The sequence below is a fragment of the Erpetoichthys calabaricus genome, chromosome 9 (genome assembly GCF_900747795.2).
Source record: "Erpetoichthys calabaricus chromosome 9, fErpCal1.3, whole genome shotgun sequence".
NCBI classification, from domain to species: Eukaryota; Metazoa; Chordata; class Cladistia; order Polypteriformes; family Polypteridae; genus Erpetoichthys; species Erpetoichthys calabaricus.
This window is the reverse complement of record NC_041402.2, coordinates 704874-723775: the sequence shown is the minus strand read 5'-3', so window position 1 is coordinate 723775 and position 18902 is coordinate 704874. Positions and strand designations below refer to the sequence as shown.

Genomic DNA, 18902 nt, shown 5'->3' with positions numbered 1-18902 from the left:
GTCTCTTATGTAGTGCCCTTCCTATAAAGTATATCTATGTAATTGTACCTTACATATCTATGGATGTATTGATCTTTGCACAGTATAGTGCCTTTCACATTTGCCAGTCAGGTCAGGTCAGGTTGGGGAGCAGGCACTGGTACAGCATGTCGCTGCACCCGCCACACGATGAAACAGCTCAGAATCCTGGTTGGCACCAAGGCAGACACGCTGCCCAGTCCCACCTTCTATCAGCCGCTGCCAGGTGTTACGTGGGCATCCCCTTGGCTGGTCCAGCCACTCGGGTCTTCAACAATGAGCCAGATCACCCTCGGGTAATCACATCACAGGGCCGTAGTGCCGTAACTGACGCCCCCTGACAATGCAGGTCATGTGCCTCATTCGGGACCCCATGAGCAACACAAAGTCACAGCAGCAGCACCCAAGGACTCTGCAAACAGACCCACGTGAAGGAGTCCAGTCTTCGTCTCAGGTCACTAAAGACTTGGACCTTCGTCCTTTTGCAAATATCAGGAGCGCCACACACCCCCTTTCCAGCGACCTCATGACCCCCCATGTTCTCCCAATCCATCTACTGACTTCATAGGAAGAGTCACCATAGACTTGGATGTCTCAATGACGAGGTCGACACTCTCTCCGCAGACAGACACACTGCTGATGGCCGTGCCCAAGAGGTCATTAAAGGCCTGGCTCTTGGTTTTTATCAGGACCCTCGCAAGCCCGGACGCTCAGAGTCCCCACTCAGTCACTCGAGAGCCCCGATCAGAGCCTCCAGTGTACTGTAAACTGCTAATACCCCATAGGGGGGTCAGGATCGGGCAGACTGCGCTTTAGAGCTGTCCTCCAGCAGCGTCAACCACTCCGTTACCCGAGATCAGCATAATTCTAACTTTGAGCACGGTAAAGGCGCTATATAAATGGCTTAAGTGTTTTTCTTATTGTACGGGATGTCTCTGCGTGGGAGGCGTCGGCGCGGCTCTTTCCATTTGAGCCATTGTGTAGACGCCTTCGCATTGTTTCCGTACGGACCGTTATTCAGCGGCACTCCCACCGAGGAGGGCGGGGCGGTGCGGGGCGGGGCGCCGAGCGGAGTTCCTCAAAAAGCCGAGGCGGCTACTTTGCTACCCGTTAGATCAGATGCGGGCTGCTGCCAGTTACGCCTTTCTCCTCCGGTAGACACTTTGAATGGAGCTGCGTTTTAACATAAGACTCTCTGGCCGAGACAGCGCGTGAAGCCTTCAGCCCGATGAGTCTCGAGGAGCTTTCCGAACTGAAACGGCAGCCCCGAAGATGTGACGCGGCTGCGACAAAGAAGTGAGCACATTTAGCAGCGTTTGTGTGTGGCTGTCCGGCTTTTAGGGGGGGCATCGGGCTACTCGCTCGCTGGGGGCGCAGCTCGGGGCCGGGGCGGCCCGTATGGTACTTTTACTTTTCTTTTATATTTGAATTCCTCGATTTGGATTCGACCGATTCGTAAACCTTTGGAAAGGTCGCTTACTTTTAGGAGGTGACATCCTGACGTGTGCGTGGTAAGTAAACGGAGATGAAGAGGCGACAAAAATGACGAAGGGAGTTGCGACTGGGATCCCGGGCCGTTTGTTCCTTTAAGATGGAGACACCGCTCAGAGTTAAGCGCGGATTTCACACAAACGTAGAAAGTTTTTCTTCACACAAAAAACCAAAGACTCGTGGAGTCGGTGACCAAGCAGCGGGTGGACTTTAGGAGGACCTTCAGATGTCGGTGCAGAAGACGGACGAGCTTGATGGGCTGAAGGCCGTAATGGTGTCCTCACAGGCCGGGCTTGGCTCTGGACTTGCTGGCGGTGCTTCATCCCGCTAGACCTCGTTGGGTAGGACGTGGATGGGTGAAGTCGGGCCGTCTTCGTTCGTTCAGATGTGCTGTGGCAGGTCAGAGGCCACTACCTTAAAACTCATTCAGGACTTTTGGAAATCCCAAGGGCGCAGCCGTCTCCCTCCGGGTGAGCGAATGTTGAAGCTGGAGTGGCCCGCCTTTATATAGCGCCTTTCCCCATCGCAGTCCGTCACAGCCCATTTGGCCGAACTGGCGAGCTTGTGCTTCACAGCCGTCACTCGCTCATCTTTGTGGGTTGCGTTTGTGTAAAAACAGAGCAGTCGAGAATTGTCTTTAATGAGTGGTGTACCGTCCAGTGATGGTTTCTTTCTTTCTTTCTTTCTTTCTTTCTTTCTTTACCAGTCATCACCCGAGCTGCCTTGATGTGATCCTCTCCTGGAAGAACCTGCTGATGACTTCCATGTGGTCGACATTGCTGTCTTTTTCATGAGGAGCTTTTATTGCAGACGTGGTCACCAGGCATAGAAGGTAAGTCGGGACTCAGCATAACATTTCTTTACGCAGCTCGTTTTTCAGTGCATTCATCAGCGTGTGATGGCAAAGACCAGAAAGCAAAAACAAAAAAGTTGTTGCTGTTACTTGGGGCCCAATCATCCGTGCCAGGGGTGAACATGTGGACACGAGAGGAGCTGGGACGGCCGGGGCTGAAATGTCGAAGGTCCCAGCTGAAGGTGGTGGTCTGACAGTTTAAGGTCAAGGGGATATTTGATCACTGAGACCATCGTCTTCTGTCCAGATGACCCTCAAAGAAAGACACGAGGGATGCCATCTTCATAGGGAAGACAAGGCACACCATCAGGGTTGGCGTCAGTCGCTCCAAATGTTTGTTAAGTCTGCCAGCTCATTTTCAACACTAACACATGGCAAAGGTCACATAAACAGTAAAGTAACGGGAGTCACGGAGTCTGAATTTCCTGACAATTCCAGCTCAAGCGTTCAGACGCAGGTCATGTTCAAGTCGCGTGTCCCTCTGCGTTGGGTTAATTAGCACAAATGAAATTCGGCTTAGTCCCCTCTACAAAGTGGTGAGCCGGCGGGATTTTTTTTTTTCCACTGTTATGTAACCCTGGGGTGCCAGCGAGCCCCAAACACCCCAGCATAGTCCCGGGTTCAAATAATGGATGGTTTATTCCACACTAAAGCACGAGGAAAGCGCAAGTAAACTCCTGTCTGTCTCTGTCTGTCTCCACCACAGTGCCCACCTCCAGTCGAGTGTCGCTCCGACTCACCTTTATTGACGACCCGGGAGTACTAAAAGTGCCCGATGGAATTACTCCTGGGTCACACATCAATTGGGGAGCACATCTCTCCACAGTGGCACCCGTGCTCCCCAGCAGGGCTGTACTGCTGGACTAAATCTCCTAGCATTCCCTGCGGGTGCGGTCATGGACTGCTGCTGCCATCCAGCACCTGGGGTAACTAGATGTCCCTCAGTGCCATTCTTTTGCTCTCCTTCCCTTTTCTCTTGTCCTGGGAAGGTCCTGGAACCACGTCCAGCTGGGATGGGCAGCCTTGTCCGGATGCGACCTGCTTCATTCTCTTGGATCTCCTGGGTCTCCCTGCCAGGATGCCAGTCCATCCCGTGTGCCTCCTACACACCTGACAAGCTGTCCCATCTGCAGAGCAGTAGCAAGCCTTCCCTTTATGGCCCACTGAGATGGGACAGCTTCTTTGAGACTCGGAGGTCCCAGGGGGCCTCCTGAACAAAACTGTTGATTAGATTCCATACTAAAATGTTACTTAAGCTAGAAAGGCAAAAATGTTGTATGGACCAGTAGTTTGAATTGTAACTTGTATGTACGCTCCGTGCCACGCCAACCATCCTTCTGTCCCTGCAGTGGGCTGGCACTCTGTCCAGAGGTTGTGCCCGCCTGTGCCTGTAGCTTGCTAGAATGGGCTCCAGCTGCCCCCTGCTCTGGAGAAGTGGTTTTCGAGGATGGAGGGAGCACAAATCGAGCAGTCGAATACAGACGAGAGAGGCGCCCTGTTCAGTCTCGCTGACTGGTTACTCCACAGTTTCACATGTAGCTTGGCTCGGTTCTTTCAGTTTGATGATGATGATGATGATGATGTATTTGGTGTTTTCTCTCTTTTACATCTCCTGTTGGCACACAGCTCCTCAGGTGTCGGCACGAGTGTTTAGATGCTGTAGTGGCCGTGGCTTATGCCTGCCAGTTCAAGCCGCAAATGTCGACACGCATCACATTGTGACAAAGTACTAAACGAACACACAACTCCTCGAGGTGAGATCTGTCTCGTCGATGAAGCAAATAAATAAGCGAAAACAGTCCAACTTTCAAATCGCTTAACTCCGTCGCACCTGAATGTTCTGCTAGGTGTTCATTTTCTAACTTCGTAAAAAAAGAAAGTGTTCTGCCACACGTAGACAAACCAACGTTGTCTGTCACTTCAGTATCAGTCGTGCTATTTGTGTTGTAAGCCAACTTAGACGTCCTCTTGGAGTGGAGCGCTACGTGATGGAGGACAGCACACGGAAATCCTGCGATCCCTGCTCTGTTGTAGGTTTAGAAAATGGACGGGAGTGACCCCCGAGTGGCACCGACTCCTCATTGAAACACACAAATGACACTTCACTTCTTAGTTCTGCTGCCAACACCAAGTCTGTGTGGCACTCCATCACGTCTTCACAGAAGGTTTGAGATTTCGACATCCTGACGATTGCATAGGAAGACTTTGCTCGTCAACCCCCGGGTTTGGTTAACGGGATATAAAATGTAAAGAGATTATTTTCATGGGTGTTGCTGCATATACATTATTATTTTCACTTTTACTTTAAAACTTCAGTAAAAACAATATTTGGAATGAACTTTTCTTCAAGGTTGCATTGACTTACAAATCCAAGACGATGTCTTTGTCGGTGTTTTTCAGTTACATTTTGTGTAAAGTGCGATACTTTTGGACGTATGGATTTGTATCCATTATTGGCTGTAGAATTTCTAAAACTCTTTGGATTCTTTGTCGCATCGCTTCTCCATGATCCCGACCCAGTTGTGCTTTCTTTGAAATTAAACTTGTCGTAGCTTTAATTGTTGCAGGACCACAGATTGTCATAGCATAGCGTGGTCCTGAGTCGTGTAAATGAACGTTTTGAGTATTGAATGATGTGAACGTGAAGAGATTATTGTAGACTCAGATATTTTGCCCGTAGTGTTTGTGGATTTATTTTATTTCTCATGTATTGGCCTCTTCATTGAGAGGCAACACGACTTTTCCCTGATGGTAACACGAATTAGGTGATCTACAAGTCTCCGACTTCAACGTTAAAGCCTTACAATATCTACATACTTGTGACATATCACCTCTGTCCATATATTTCATCTCTATTTGCAGTTCCGTTATTTCACCAAATAATAATTTCCATTTGTTAGCGCTAATACAATCTTTATCATCTTTTTTTTTTTTGATACTTTTGAATTTCAGCCAGTCAGTCAGTTATTGTCCAACCCGCTATATCCTAACTACAGGGTCACGGGGGTCTGCTGGAGCCAATCCCAGCCAGCACAGGGCGCAAGGCAGGAACAAACCCCGGGCAGGGTGCCAGCCCACCAGACTTTTGAATTTTCCTCCTGTTATAATCTCTGATTTGCCCTTCATGCGTATCGCACCATGTTTCTGAACGTCTTTATGAAGGTCTACTTTGTCTTTTTACTCTTTGTCTTTTATTTCCGACCCCAATTGGACCACTCAGTCCGGGCTGATTGTTACTTTCCTTATTTTCAGATTTTGCACTTTGATGATTATTATTCTCTCCCAACAGTTTTAGGTCTCTTTTCGACGCGCTGCTCTTCCTTCCTTGCTTAGCCGTGTCATCTTGAATGTATAAAATTATTGTCCTGATCAAATGTATAAGAGCTGAGAGCGCAGGACGGGTTTCTGCCAAAAGCATTGACACGGCTGAGAGGTTAGATGACGGTGGTCTTGTTTGAAAATCGTTGTAAGGAGGGCGTAACTCGACAGAATCTCACGTTAAAAGTCTCCGTCTCACCAAAAAGTCACGTCTCGTCCCAAGATTTTTTTATTATAATAGAGAGACGTGTAACGCTACGGAGGCTAAGGCTGACCATTTTATGTGTGTCTGCTGTCTTTGCAGAGATGACGATGTTGTGTCGGAGTCTGAAGAGATAAAGAGCTGACAACACACTCCTTGGGAAATGAGAGCTTACGTAAGTATGTGGAAGTCCCCACTTCGTTACGCGCTGTGTGACGGAGCTTCATGGGGTGCTGGTGCCAGTTCTTCAATTCAATCCTTTGCCCCAATGCTACATGAAAGGTGACCCCTACACTGTTAAAGGGGGTGGCCACACTCGGGCACAGGTGGAGGGTTAGCAGAAGCCTAACGTAAGGAAAGCTGCCAACTAGATGGAACTTAGCAGCAGGCCAGTGAGTGACATGTGTGCTTATAAAAGGTGGAGAGATCTCCCTGCAAAGCTCCATATCACCAGAGGCCGTTTGGGAAGGTTTGTCATACTTGGTGTTTGTGTCACATCACTTAAGTGGGAACTGGCTGGCGACGTAATGACTAACTTTGGAGGTATGATGGCCATACATTCTGTAAGGAGGCAGTGGCGTCCCAATGACTCTCCTTTGTTTTCATCACAGAAGTGGCCCTTGTTTGGCTTTATGACCCTTTTCACCGTGGAGCTGGTTCTCTATTGTTATCGGTGGAATAATCCTGCTGCTGTCGTCGACCTGAAAGGATACATCAGCTTTTCTACAGGGCAGGTAAGCAGAGGGACGTCTTGGGGTCATCTTTTGCGCTTTGACGCAGGGCTGGTTAGATTGGAGCAGACCTGCTGACTGGCACCTAAAGTGGGGCACCAATTCAGCTCCATGCTGCTCTTGTGATGTCCTCTGAAATCCTGATCTGATTTGCTGTCTTAATGGCGGACACTCGCAGTGGTCTTCTGTTTTCGAATGACTTTGCAATGATGCAGTCTGGGAAGTGTGGTGTTTAGAGTGAATTTCAAACAGCTTAAGAGAATAGATACTTTATTAATCCCAAGGGGAAATTCACAATTTAGCCAATTCTTGACTCGGCAACACATGAATTTAAGGAAACACGGATTGTTCAGCTCATTCATTTTCTCTTCTCACTTAGTCATAAAATCTATACTAATAAAAGGCAAAGCCCTCACTGACTCACTCACTGACTGACTGACTGACTCACTCATCACTAATTCTCCAACTTCCCGTGTAGGTGGAAGGCTGAAATTTGGCAGGCTCATTCCTTACAGCTTACTTACAAAAGTTAGGCAGGTTTCATTTCGAAATTCAAAGTGTAATGGTCATAACTGGAACATATTTTTTGTCCATACACTGTAATGGAGGAGGCGGAGTCACGTATCGCGTCATCACGCCTCCTGCGTAATCACGTGAACTAAAAACAAGGAAGACATTTACAGCACGAGTCACACGCGGGAACGAAGGTAAGTTACGTTAATTTTTGACTGTCTTTTAATACTGTGTGAGCATACATATTAACACGTGCAATTAAACGTGTGCATTTACGGGGTGATTTCTCAGGCTTAAAAGCTCACCTTTTATCAAACGCGGGAAGAAAGGTAACTGACGTTGTTCACTGTCTTTTAATACTGTGTAACCATACATATTAACACATGTCCAATTAAACGTGTGCATTTACGGGGTGATTTCTCAGGCTTTTACTAAAAAGGTAAATGCAAAACTATTTTCAATCAGTTTATTGAAACGCTCCCGTTAAGGATTGCAATAACATATTCGCGAGATAAAAGAACGAAGTAGGGGGAAATGGAGGAACAGCCGCAAACAGCGAAGAGCAAAAAATTAAACAATTGAGAACGGAGCGAGTTAAGCATACAAGCATGTTCATAAGGGAAACAAAGCACGGTGTAAAACGTAAGTTTAAATTAAGTTTATAGAAACGCTCCCGCTGCGGATTGCAATAACATATTCGCGAGATAAAAGTTTAATGAGAAGACACGAGGTATAAACGAACCACACGCCGTGGCTCAACGTTAGGGGCAACAGTTTCAACCATTCTATGATCTGCTTCTCGCAACTGAAAGACGGCACATGGCGGATGTTAGCCGACTTGCTGACCGCAACGTTAGGGGCTTCAACTATGGCGCTGACGCCACATCTCAGTGCCAACACTTTGCAGACTGTACTTAAAAGACACGCCCTCCTCATTGGACAGTTAAAAACACCAATCAAACTAACGATGACATCAAGTATTACCCAATCAAAAGTAGGAAAGGAGGCATCTTCATAAAATGCGTGTGGGATGATTTGCATGAGACGCTGCTTTAAAAAAAAAAATGATAAAAAAAATACGGGATAAATCCCGTCCAGTATTGATTCAAAACGGGACGCGCAATTTCATTCTCAAACGCGGCACGATTCCGTATTTTAAAGGACGGGTGGCAACCCTACAGTGCCAGGTAACCACCCATACAATCAGATTGTGATTCAGACTAGGAATGCAATGAATGTAATTACCCCGATCTACATACAAGGCGAAAGTCTTGCAACATTCAAAGATGATGGTTTGGGATAATTAGTACTTATTAAGTACACCATGGAACATAAAAGAGCTTATGAAGCCTTGAACCGAAAAAAGCAACATCTCAGAGATCGTAAAAAAAAAAATAGGAGGTAATGTCGTTTTACTCGCTGTAGATTTTAGTCAAACATTACCAGTTATTCCACGAGGGAGACCAGCAGATGAACTCAACGCGTGTTTAAAATCCATGCTTCTCCCACGCTCGGTTATATGTCGCGTGTTCTCGGGTAGGTACACCAAAAAATGTATACATTTAAGCATGTAATGGGCAAAGAAAAAATAAGGTATACCCGAAGGCACTGCAGTAGTACTTCATGTAACTTTACTTCTTAAATGTTAATGTTTTACTGTTTAATAATTTATACGCTTCTTATATGTTGTTCAAATTCTTTTATGAAAATACCACTGACAGCGCAATGCACGATAACATGGAGTGAATACACCATACGCATCTGCCCACGGCCGCCCTGGTGTGCGCAGATAGAAGTTGAATCTACAATAAAATAAAATAAAGATAAAAAGAGTAATACAATCATCACCCATAAAGCGGATAGCAGACGTGACGTATTATATGTGTACCACATTTCAAGTGTATAGGTGAAACGGTTTGCAAGCTACATGTGATTTAAAATCCTGGACAGACCAACGAAAAGCCACGGTAGCAAATTATTGAAGAAGATTTTACTGTTTAATAATTTATATTTATATGAAATGTGCTTCTTATATATTACTTCATATTCTCATATGATAATGATGTTAATGTTGTTTATATTGATTTCTATGTTATTGTAAGTGCATCTATGTGTGTATATGTATGTATGTATGTATGTATGTGTATGTATATATATATATATATATATATATATATATATATATATATATATATATATATATATATATATATATATATATATATATATATATATATATATATATATATATATATATATATATATATATATATATATATATATATATATATAATATATATATATATATATATATATATATATAAAATATATATATATATATATAAAATATATATAAAAAAATATATATAAAAAAATATATGTGTATATGTATATATAATATATCTTTTTATGTGTGTATATGTATATATATATATATATATGACAGCAACACTCATAACAATGACAACACAATTACATTGACAATCATGTTACGTTATTTTTAAAATGTTTCCTTTACTTTTTCATAACCTCTTTAACACACTACTTCTCCGCTGCGAAGCGCGGGTATTTTGCTATATATATATATATATATATATATATATATATATCCATCCATCCATCCATTTTCCAACCCGCTGAATCCGAACACAGGGTCACGGGGGTCTGCTGGAGCCAATCCCAGCCAACACAGGGCACAAGGCAGGAAACAATCCTGGGCAGGGTGCCAACCCACCGCGGGACACACACAAACACACCCACACACCAAGCACACACTAGGGCCAATTTAGAATCGCCAATCCACCTAACCTGCATGTCTTTGGACTGTGGGAGGAAACCGGAGCGCCCGGAGGAAACCCACGCAGACACAGGGAGAACATGCAAACTCCACGCAGGGAGGACCCGGGAAGCGAACCCGGGTCCCCAGATCTCCCAACTGCGAGGCAGCAGTGCTACCCACTGTGCCACCGTGCCGCCCTATATATATATATATATATATATATATATATATATATATATATATATATATAAATATGTAGATATATATATATGTAGATATGTAAATTTTTATATATATATATCTGTATATATATCTGTATGTGTATATATATATATATATATATGTATGTATATATATGTATATATGTATGTATATATATGTATGTATATATATGTATATATATGTATGTGTGTATATGTATATATATATATATATATATATATATATATATGTGGATCTGTGTATGTATATATATGGTTACATAACCTCTTTAACACACTACTTCTCCGCTGCAAATCGTGGGTATTTTGCTATATATATATATATGTGTGTCTGTATGTGTATATACAGTATATATATTATATATATATATATATATAATATATATGTGTGTGTGTGTGTGTGTGTGTGTGTGTGTATGTATGTATGTGTGTATATGTATGTGTATATATATGTTGATATATGTATATATATGTGGATGTCTATATGTATATATATATGTAAATATGTGTATATGTAGATATGTATATAAGTATATATGTTTATGTATATATATGTTTACATAACCTCTTTAACACACTACTTCTCCGCTGCGAAGCGCGGGTATTTTGCTAGTAGAGTAATAAATGGCAAGGAGGACACAAGCCGAGTGACGTCTACATCCCCTTAGCTAGTTGACGTTTCTGTTTACACCAGAAGTCATTGTGTTAATATTGGGGCTAAGCTCATTGACTCGTGTGATTCATAAAGTGATGTGTGAATAGCACTGTGTGTGCTTCAGGGACGAGGCTGTGGCTGATCATACTGGATTGGGTAGTGAGGTCGGTAATCTTGTTGCCCGCGTGTATTTTATACCAACTTGTGTTTTATTTCATCAAGTTCTGATCAGTCATTGTGGCACTGTAGCTGGTGCAGCTGCCCCACATTTCTAGAGCTCTGCTCTAACATACCCAGCCTGGCCCCTTTTTGAGGGGCTTACATGACCTCCCAGTGCCAGTGTGGGCTTCCTTCTGCTTTCAGCTCCCATCCCCAACACATTCTGACACATTTGTGACAAAGGGTGGTAAGCCTCAAACCTAAACTAGGACTTCACTGACCGACTTTCAGGACAGGCCTCATCCCCAGGGAGCCTGGCCCCAAATTTACATTTACATTTACAACATTTAGCAGATGCTCTTATCCAGAGCGACTTACAACAGTACTTAGTAGTCTACGACTGTAGACTACAAATTCTAAGGCAGACTTCAAGGCCTGCACAGAGCCAAAAATAAGGCTTCGGCATTTAGAAGGTCAAAAAATCTCAAAGTACATAAAAATGCCCTTTGACTGAGGATGAATCAAAAGGACTAAGGAAAAACAGTGCTCTTGATATGCAGAAAGATTTATTAAATCAAAAAATTAAATAAGATAAGTTCAAACTTGCAATCCAGTAAACAGTAACCAAAGATGGAACAAAAACCCTCAGTCCCACCCCCCCCCCGGGACACAGGCTGGAGACGGTCCCCCCAGAGTGACATCATGAGCAGGACACGAGGAGTGAAGGCCAACCTGATAAACCGCTAAAGGATAATATTAGCCAAAAATGATATAATGTAAAGACAAACTGTGGGTTTTCTTCCTGCCTTACGTTTATTCTTATTATTCTGTTTTTGTAATATTTGAATTATTTTTTCCATTTTCAGTTATTTCCTCTTGTGAGTCATATTTTGCTCTTTTTAACTTTAAACACAAGTTTCTCCGTTTCTCGGCCTAGCCTGATCAAAAGCCGCCTGTTAGTAGTTGTGGTAAGCTGGACTGGGTGCACCTCTTCTGGGCTGGTCAGTGAAGGTCCTGGCCTACTGTTATGGGTCTTTTAGGAGACCCTCACACCTTTTGTCTCCATTTTGCAATCCTTGAATACAACAGAAAAACAACCGTAAGTCAGGGAGCAAATGCTGGCTTGACTGAGGGTGTCCCATAATGCACTGCTTCCTGTCTTGCACCCAGTGCTGCCCCCTAGTCATGCCCATAAAACTGGATAGACTGGCTGGCCTGATTGGGCACTTTTTAATTTTTTCTGGTCTTTGTGTCATGTAGAATTTAATTATGTGCCTGTTTTTTGAATCTGTCAATGCTTTACAATGGGTTTTCTTATTTAATGTCTTGGTAAGACGCCATTTTGTTTTTGTCATAGTTGTCATCATTTTGTAAAGCTGGCTGCTAAGAGTCAGGGGGCACAGGCTGATGAAGCCATCAAGGAGACAGTAGTCGGCTCAGTGTCACACGACTTTGAGTCTGGGGAGAGAAACTCAACTGTTTGTGCATTACTCAGGAGTGGCGCTGCTGTGATTATTCAAACCGTTTCCATCCTGACACAATAGGGGCCTCGATGGCACTTGAATGATCCTGTGCTTACTTATGAAGGAATGAACAAAATGTTTGATTTTGACCATCATTTGTCCTGGGGCTGAAGGCCAGGGAGTTCTGTCTCTTGCTCAATACCCTGGCACCCTCTCCAGAGTGTTAATCCAGTCCAGATTTTGTCCTCTCTGTTTTTAATGTCCACACTTACTTTAATCCCAGGCTGTGACTTTTGGTTTGAGATCATCAGTGCCTTTATTTTATTTTGTTTTATTTTATCACCTCCTTACATGACATGAAAGCCTGGCCAGAGTGTGGTGACACATCTGTAAAGTAAATGTATTGAGTTTGTGACCCTTCTGTTCTGTGCCCTTCAGTACCTACAGGTCTACTGCAAACAATGTGCCTTGGTGTCAAATTCTGGTCAGATGCTTGGAGCGAGACGAGGAGGAGACATTGACGAGGCAGACTGTGTGTTACGGATGAACAACGCCCCGACGGTGGGCTACGAAAGTGACGTCGGCAGCAGGACCACACTGCGTGTTGTATCCCACACCAGTGTGCCACTCCTTGTCAGGAATGCCACGTACTACTTTAGGCAGTCGGCAGGCACGCTTTATGTTATCTGGGGTCCAGAGAGGAAGATGAAGAAAGACGCGTCCGTCTACATCCTACTGCAGAAAATACAGAAGATCTATCCCAGTGTGAAGATGTATGTGTTTTCCCAAGAGAAGATGAGCAGTTGTGATGCCATCTTTCAGAATGAAACTGGAAAGGACAGGTAAAGTACAACCCTGGCATGTTTGAAGGGCCTGTGGGAAAGGTGGAAGACCCATTAACAGAAGTGACCGTTTATTTTTGTATTGCTCTCTGCACAGGGGTTTGATTTGGACTGCTGGTTAGGCCAACATAGAAAGCCAGCTGTTAACGTAAGAAGCAAACGTACAGCACAGTGAATAGAGCCCAGCTGTAATGGTGGCATAGAACTGCGGTGGCCAACTCCGTTCCTGGAGAGCCGCAGTGGCTGCAGGTTTTTGTTCCAACCCAGCTGCTTAACACTTGAATCCCTGAGGCCTACGAAAAAAGTTGTAATCCCGGGCCACCTTAAATTCCTTCACACCCCTCTGTCAGCGTCTTTTGTGTTGTAAATGTGTTGATCAGCACAAGCAGCCTGCCGTCCCATCAGAGTCTGTTTATTGTGTTGTGAGGTGCCTGGAGTTTTAGAGGGTCAATAATAGACTGTTACTTGTGTGTTCGTATCTACAACGATGTCTTGCATGTTAGAGAGCTAATGACAAAATGTTAACGTGACGCGTATAATGTGTGAAGTCCAAAGATTAAATAAACACTTTCACAAAAGGTACAAGAACAACTATACAAGTGGGCTTTTATATAACTGAAGAAAAAGAAATCGGGTTAGGGTGCAACACTAACACGACCGCTTGGCTGGTGCAGAGGTACGAACTGTGGACTCGTAATCAAGGGGCTGTAGGTTCAATTCTGGGTCCTTCCTAGATTTACCGTTTTGAGTAGTGAGCTGCTCTTGTTGTTACTATCTTATATATAAACGTGTGTGTGTGTGTGTGTGTGTGTGTGTGTGTGTCCGGCCCGGAAGTGAGAGGTGGAGTCGGGGTGCGGGCTCTGCCTCTGACGAAACAGAAAACTTGCTTAGCCGCTAATAACGCAAGCAGGGCGAGCAAAACGAATCCTCCAAATAACGACACAGTCACTTTGCCGCTAACATCGGTAACGTGGTGTCCCTTTTACTTTTGCACAAGTGAGGCGAGCGCGTCGGCAAAACGAATCCTCCCGCCCAGAGTAGTTCCTTTCAATTACCGGACGTGTCTACATTTCAGTTTTTTTTTTCCCTGACGATTTCGATATTTTCTAGGACCCCGGGCTTACACAGCTATTTAAACGTACATTTGATTTGAGTTGTGCCGATCGACACATTTGCAAAACAAAAGATGCTGATGGAGAGGTGCAAAGGAATTTAAGGTGGCCTGGGATTTCGACTAGGGATTCTAGTGTTCATTCGAAGCCAGTCCTCGCCAATAACAGATCTTCTTTAATTTCTTGTCTTGTTAGGGTATTAGCTCTGCCATGTCAGCTCATTCTGAAATCGGACATTTTGTTTCCCTTTCTAATAAGAACATCCAAGTGATTTGAATCCTAAAATGGAAGAGTAGTTCTTAGTTCTTCAGTTTCCTTCTGAGTGCTTAATTAAACCAACGAGTGAATGATGAATACAAATGGAGACAAGCTACTGTAGATGTAGAACTGCTAAAAAGGAGCAGTAGAAACAACGAGTACGGCTGCTCAAGGCTAAATAAACTGTGCAGTTAACAAGGGAGGGAGTCCACTAAATTGAAGCAGCAGAACAACGTCACTTGAGCAGTAAGTGCATCTGGAAAGTCTTCCCAGCGCTTCATCACTTTTTCCACATTTTGTTATGTTACAGCCTTATTCCAAAATTGATTAAATTCATTTTTTTCCTCAGAATTCTGCACACAACACCCCATAATGACAACGTGAAAAAAGTTTACTTGAGGTTTTTACAAATTTATTAAAAATAAAAAAACTGAGAAATCCCATGTCCATAAGTATTCACAGCTGTTGCTCAATACTTTGTCGATGCCCCTTTGGCAGCAATTCCAGCCTCATGTCTTTCTGAATATGATGCCACAAGCTTGGCACACCTATCCTTGGCCAGTTTCGCCCATTCCTCTTTGCAGCACCTCTCAAGCTCCATCAGGTTGGATGGGAAGCGTCGGTGCACAGCCATTTTAAGATCTCTCCAGAGATGTTCAATCAGATTCAAGTCTGGGCTCTGGCTGGGCCACTCAAGGACATTCACAGAGTTGTCCTGAAGCCACTCCTTTGATATCTTGGCTGTGTGCTTAGGGTCGTTGTCCTGCTGAAAGATGAACCGTCACCCCAGTCTGAGGTCAAGAGCGCTCTGGAGCAGGTTTTCATCCAGGATGTCTCTGTACATTGCTGCAGTCATCTTTCCCTTTATCCTGACTAGTCTCCCAGTCCCCACAGCATGATGCTGCCACCACCATGCTTCACTGTAGGGATGGTATTGGCCTGGTGATGAGCGGTGCCTGGTCTCCACCAAACGTGACGCCTGGCATTCACACCAAAGAGTTCAATCTGTGTCTCATCAGACCAGAGAATTTTCTTTCTCATGGTCTGAGAGTCCTTCAGGTGCCTTTTGGCAAACTCCAGGCGGGCTGCCATGTGCCTTTTACTAAGGAGTGGCTTCTGTCTCATCACTCTACCATACAGGCCTGATTGGTGGATTGCTGCAGAGATGGTTGTCCTTCTGGAAGGTTCTCCTCTCTCCACAGAGGACCTCTGGAGCTCTGACAGAGTGACCATCGGGTTCTTGGTCACCTCCCTGACTGAGGCCCTTCTCCCCTGATCGCTCAGTTTAGATGGCCGGCCAGCTCTAGGAAGAGTCCTAGTGGTTTCAAACTTCTTCCACTTACGGATGATGGAGGCCACTGTGCTCATTGGGACCTTCAAAGCAGCAGAAATTTTTCTGTAACCTTCCCCAGATTTGTGCCTCGTGACAATCCTGTCTCGGAGGTCTACAGACAATTCCTTTGACTTCATGCTTGGTTTGTGCTCTGACATGAACTGTCAACTGTGGGACCTTCTATAGACAGGTGTGTGCCTTTCCAAATCATGTCCTGTCAACTGAATTTACCACAGGTGGACTCCAATGAAGCTGCAGAAACATCTCAAGGATGATCAGGGGAAACAGGAGGCACCTGAGCTCAGTTTGGAGCTTCACGGCAAAGGCTGTGAATACTTATGTACAGGTGCTTTATCAATGTTTTTATTTTTAATAAATTTGCAAAAACCTCAAGTAAACTTTTTTCACGTTGTCATTATGGGGTGTTGTGTGTAGAATTCTGAGGAAAAAAATGAATTTGATCCATTTTGGAATAAGGCTGTGACATAACAAAATGTGGACAAAGTGACGAAGTGCTGTGAATACTTTCCGGGTGCACTGTAAGTGCGTCACCAACAATGAATGATCTTTCATGAAGTAATTGGGGCCACCGTGGCCCTCCAGGACTGACCTTACTTAGTCCTGATTTAATGGGCAGATCAATGACATGAAGTTAATTAGCAGCAAACACTAATAAATCGTCTGAATGAAGGCCCGTAGCCACTGAGGCTCTCCAGGATCAGACTTGGCCACCCCTGGCATAGAACAAAGCGATGGTAATGCAGTTAGTTTAATTCAAAATATTGTTAAATAAACACGAGAGGATCTGCAGATTGATACGACCAGACAAAGCACTTGGAAGATAAAAGAGGAGAGCAGCCAAAGTAGCAAAAGGCCGTAGACGCGGTAAAGAAGTCGTCCAAACATGGGCAGGCTGACCTTGCAGGAGGAATTTAAAAAATGAAAACTATATTGGATACTTAAAGTAAGTAACACATACTGTCAAGTAATACATTCGTCCACAACTCCTCCCTTTTCATCCAAAGGATAATCGGTATGTGATGTAGTGCCTTCAAAATATGAAAAGACCTGGAGATCAGACCATTAGTTCAACATCGTCAGTTTTAAGTAGGGACAATGTAGCTGGAATGGAAGCAATAAGAGACCACATCCAAGTAAAAAAAATATAATGGGCAGTGAGGCTGGCACCGAGCTAAGTGCCTAAAAAGAGAGGCTGAATTTTCTTTGGCCAAGCTGGAAGCCGGTTTGCTAAGCGGTAATTATTGTTGTCTAGTGGAATGAACAGCAGCTCCCTTAAATTATCTGTTAGATGATGATGAAGAACATGTTCAGTCAGAGATGTCCGATTTCAAGAACCGTCGTGAAAACAGACTGCCAGTTCACTGCACGGCTCCCCCTTGAAGAGGCACCCCTGAGGCCAGTGGAGTTTGCACGTTCAGAGCAGCCCTGCTGTCCTCCTAAGCCATCGTGTGCTAAAACACAAGTCCAGTGACCTGTCCCACGCCAGACTGGGGCAACTAGGGGTCAACAGACAAAACAGGAATTGTTAGCTGCAATTGGCTCTTGTGACCATGCAAGGAAAGGTCCGATCTTCAGGTTCTGCATACATGGAGACAATCTGAAGAAATATTAAAAGGAAGCGAAGTGCAGAAAAGGGGGATTAGAGGAGACCATAAAACACACGTGTAAGACACGTAACTGGGCAAAACACGAAGGAGATGTCTGAGTGTGCAGAATAAAACCAAACTGTAAGGATAAGGAGGAAGATCACTCGTAAAGTCCGAGGCTTGAAGGGAGAAGTGCTATAAAATAACTTGAGTCGGCTTGTTGAAACATCTCAAGGAGGAAGGATAAGGGGCTTCAGACGGGTCTTTGCACACACAGGTGGTCATTTTCAACAGATGCTTTGCAGTACCCACATTTAAATTTGAATTACTGTGAGATAAAGTGGTGTACCTGATTGTGATGAAGGGGGGACCCAGCATGAGGATTAAGGATGTCGAGTGTAGGCCCACTGATGTGGTGCTATCTGTTAATGCCACTTATGCCAATGTGGTGACTGTGTTTAGATGCTCGCGTAATATGAAAGGAAATGCGAGACGCAGCTCTGTGAAGAGGCTCAGGATTAGCAGCTCTGCAGGGAACTTGAGAAGGCCAGTCTGGTGGAGCCGCGGTGACCTTTTGGAAGTGCTGTTCATGTTTAACCAGGCACCACTGGGGTGCTGTGTATGAATCCACACGGGATGCTGGCTTTTTTTCGTGTTCTACTAATAAATAGTTTTATGTATGAATTTGGATGAAATCCCAAGTTGCCCAGTCTTAAGAGTGTATTGTCCCTCATTTACATGCATTGTGAGGCCTCATAGGTACACCTGCCCAACAGCCTGCTGGGTCTCCCCGTGCCCACACAACAGCTTACGTTTGCTGAGACGTGGACTCTTCAAGGTGTCCAGAGTGGCCCCATATTGTTACAGAATGCCGTGTGGCGCGTCGTCCATCTGCTTGTACAGGTGCCCTGCTGGATTGTGACCCTATGTGACTGGTGGGGACAAGCGGCCTTAGGATGACTTTAGATTTTTACAAAGCCTTTGATAAGGTCACACCTGAGAGGCTAAGCCTCGGACTGAAGAAGAAGTGAGAATTGAGGGCGTAGTAAGTAGAAGGTGATGGAGTTTGTCTGAAATGCAGGAAGCAAAGGGTTATGGGGAAGGACCGGAATGAAGTGATGGCCAGTAGGGGGTCAGTTTTGGGGTCACTTCTCCTTTTTATTATACAGTGATGGTCAGGACAAGAATGGCTAAGTTTGCAGATGACACAAAACTACTGTAGGTAGGAGGGCAGGTAATGGAGGATCGGCTCAGTTGTTACAGGTGGTCTTGGGCAGATTTGTGGACATTGAAATGTAATGTGAGTAAGAAAGTGAGATTTGGATGCACAGTGACGGGTCTAGGAAG

General features: G+C 44.5%; 1 protein-coding gene across 2 annotated transcripts in view; it reads left to right on the top strand.

Annotated features, from left to right (window-relative positions):
* Nucleotides 1-1136: 1136 nt before the first annotated feature.
* Nucleotides 1137-18902, top strand: part of st6galnac4 (ST6 (alpha-N-acetyl-neuraminyl-2,3-beta-galactosyl-1,3)-N-acetylgalactosaminide alpha-2,6-sialyltransferase 4) — a 29843-nt gene continuing 12077 nt past the window's right edge. The window contains exons 1-5 of one of the 2 annotated variants that reach the window (XM_028809054.2): nucleotides 1137-1314; nucleotides 2216-2341; nucleotides 5985-6057; nucleotides 6494-6616; nucleotides 12842-13245. In XM_028809054.2, coding sequence (XP_028664887.2) covers nucleotides 6046-6057; nucleotides 6494-6616; nucleotides 12842-13245 — 539 coding nt within the window. In that variant the 5' untranslated portion in view covers nucleotides 1137-1314; nucleotides 2216-2341; nucleotides 5985-6045. Of the gene's footprint in view, nucleotides 1315-2215; nucleotides 2346-5984; nucleotides 6058-6493; nucleotides 6617-12841; nucleotides 13246-18902 lie in introns of both variants that reach the window. The other variant, XM_051931618.1, reaches the window with a different exon arrangement.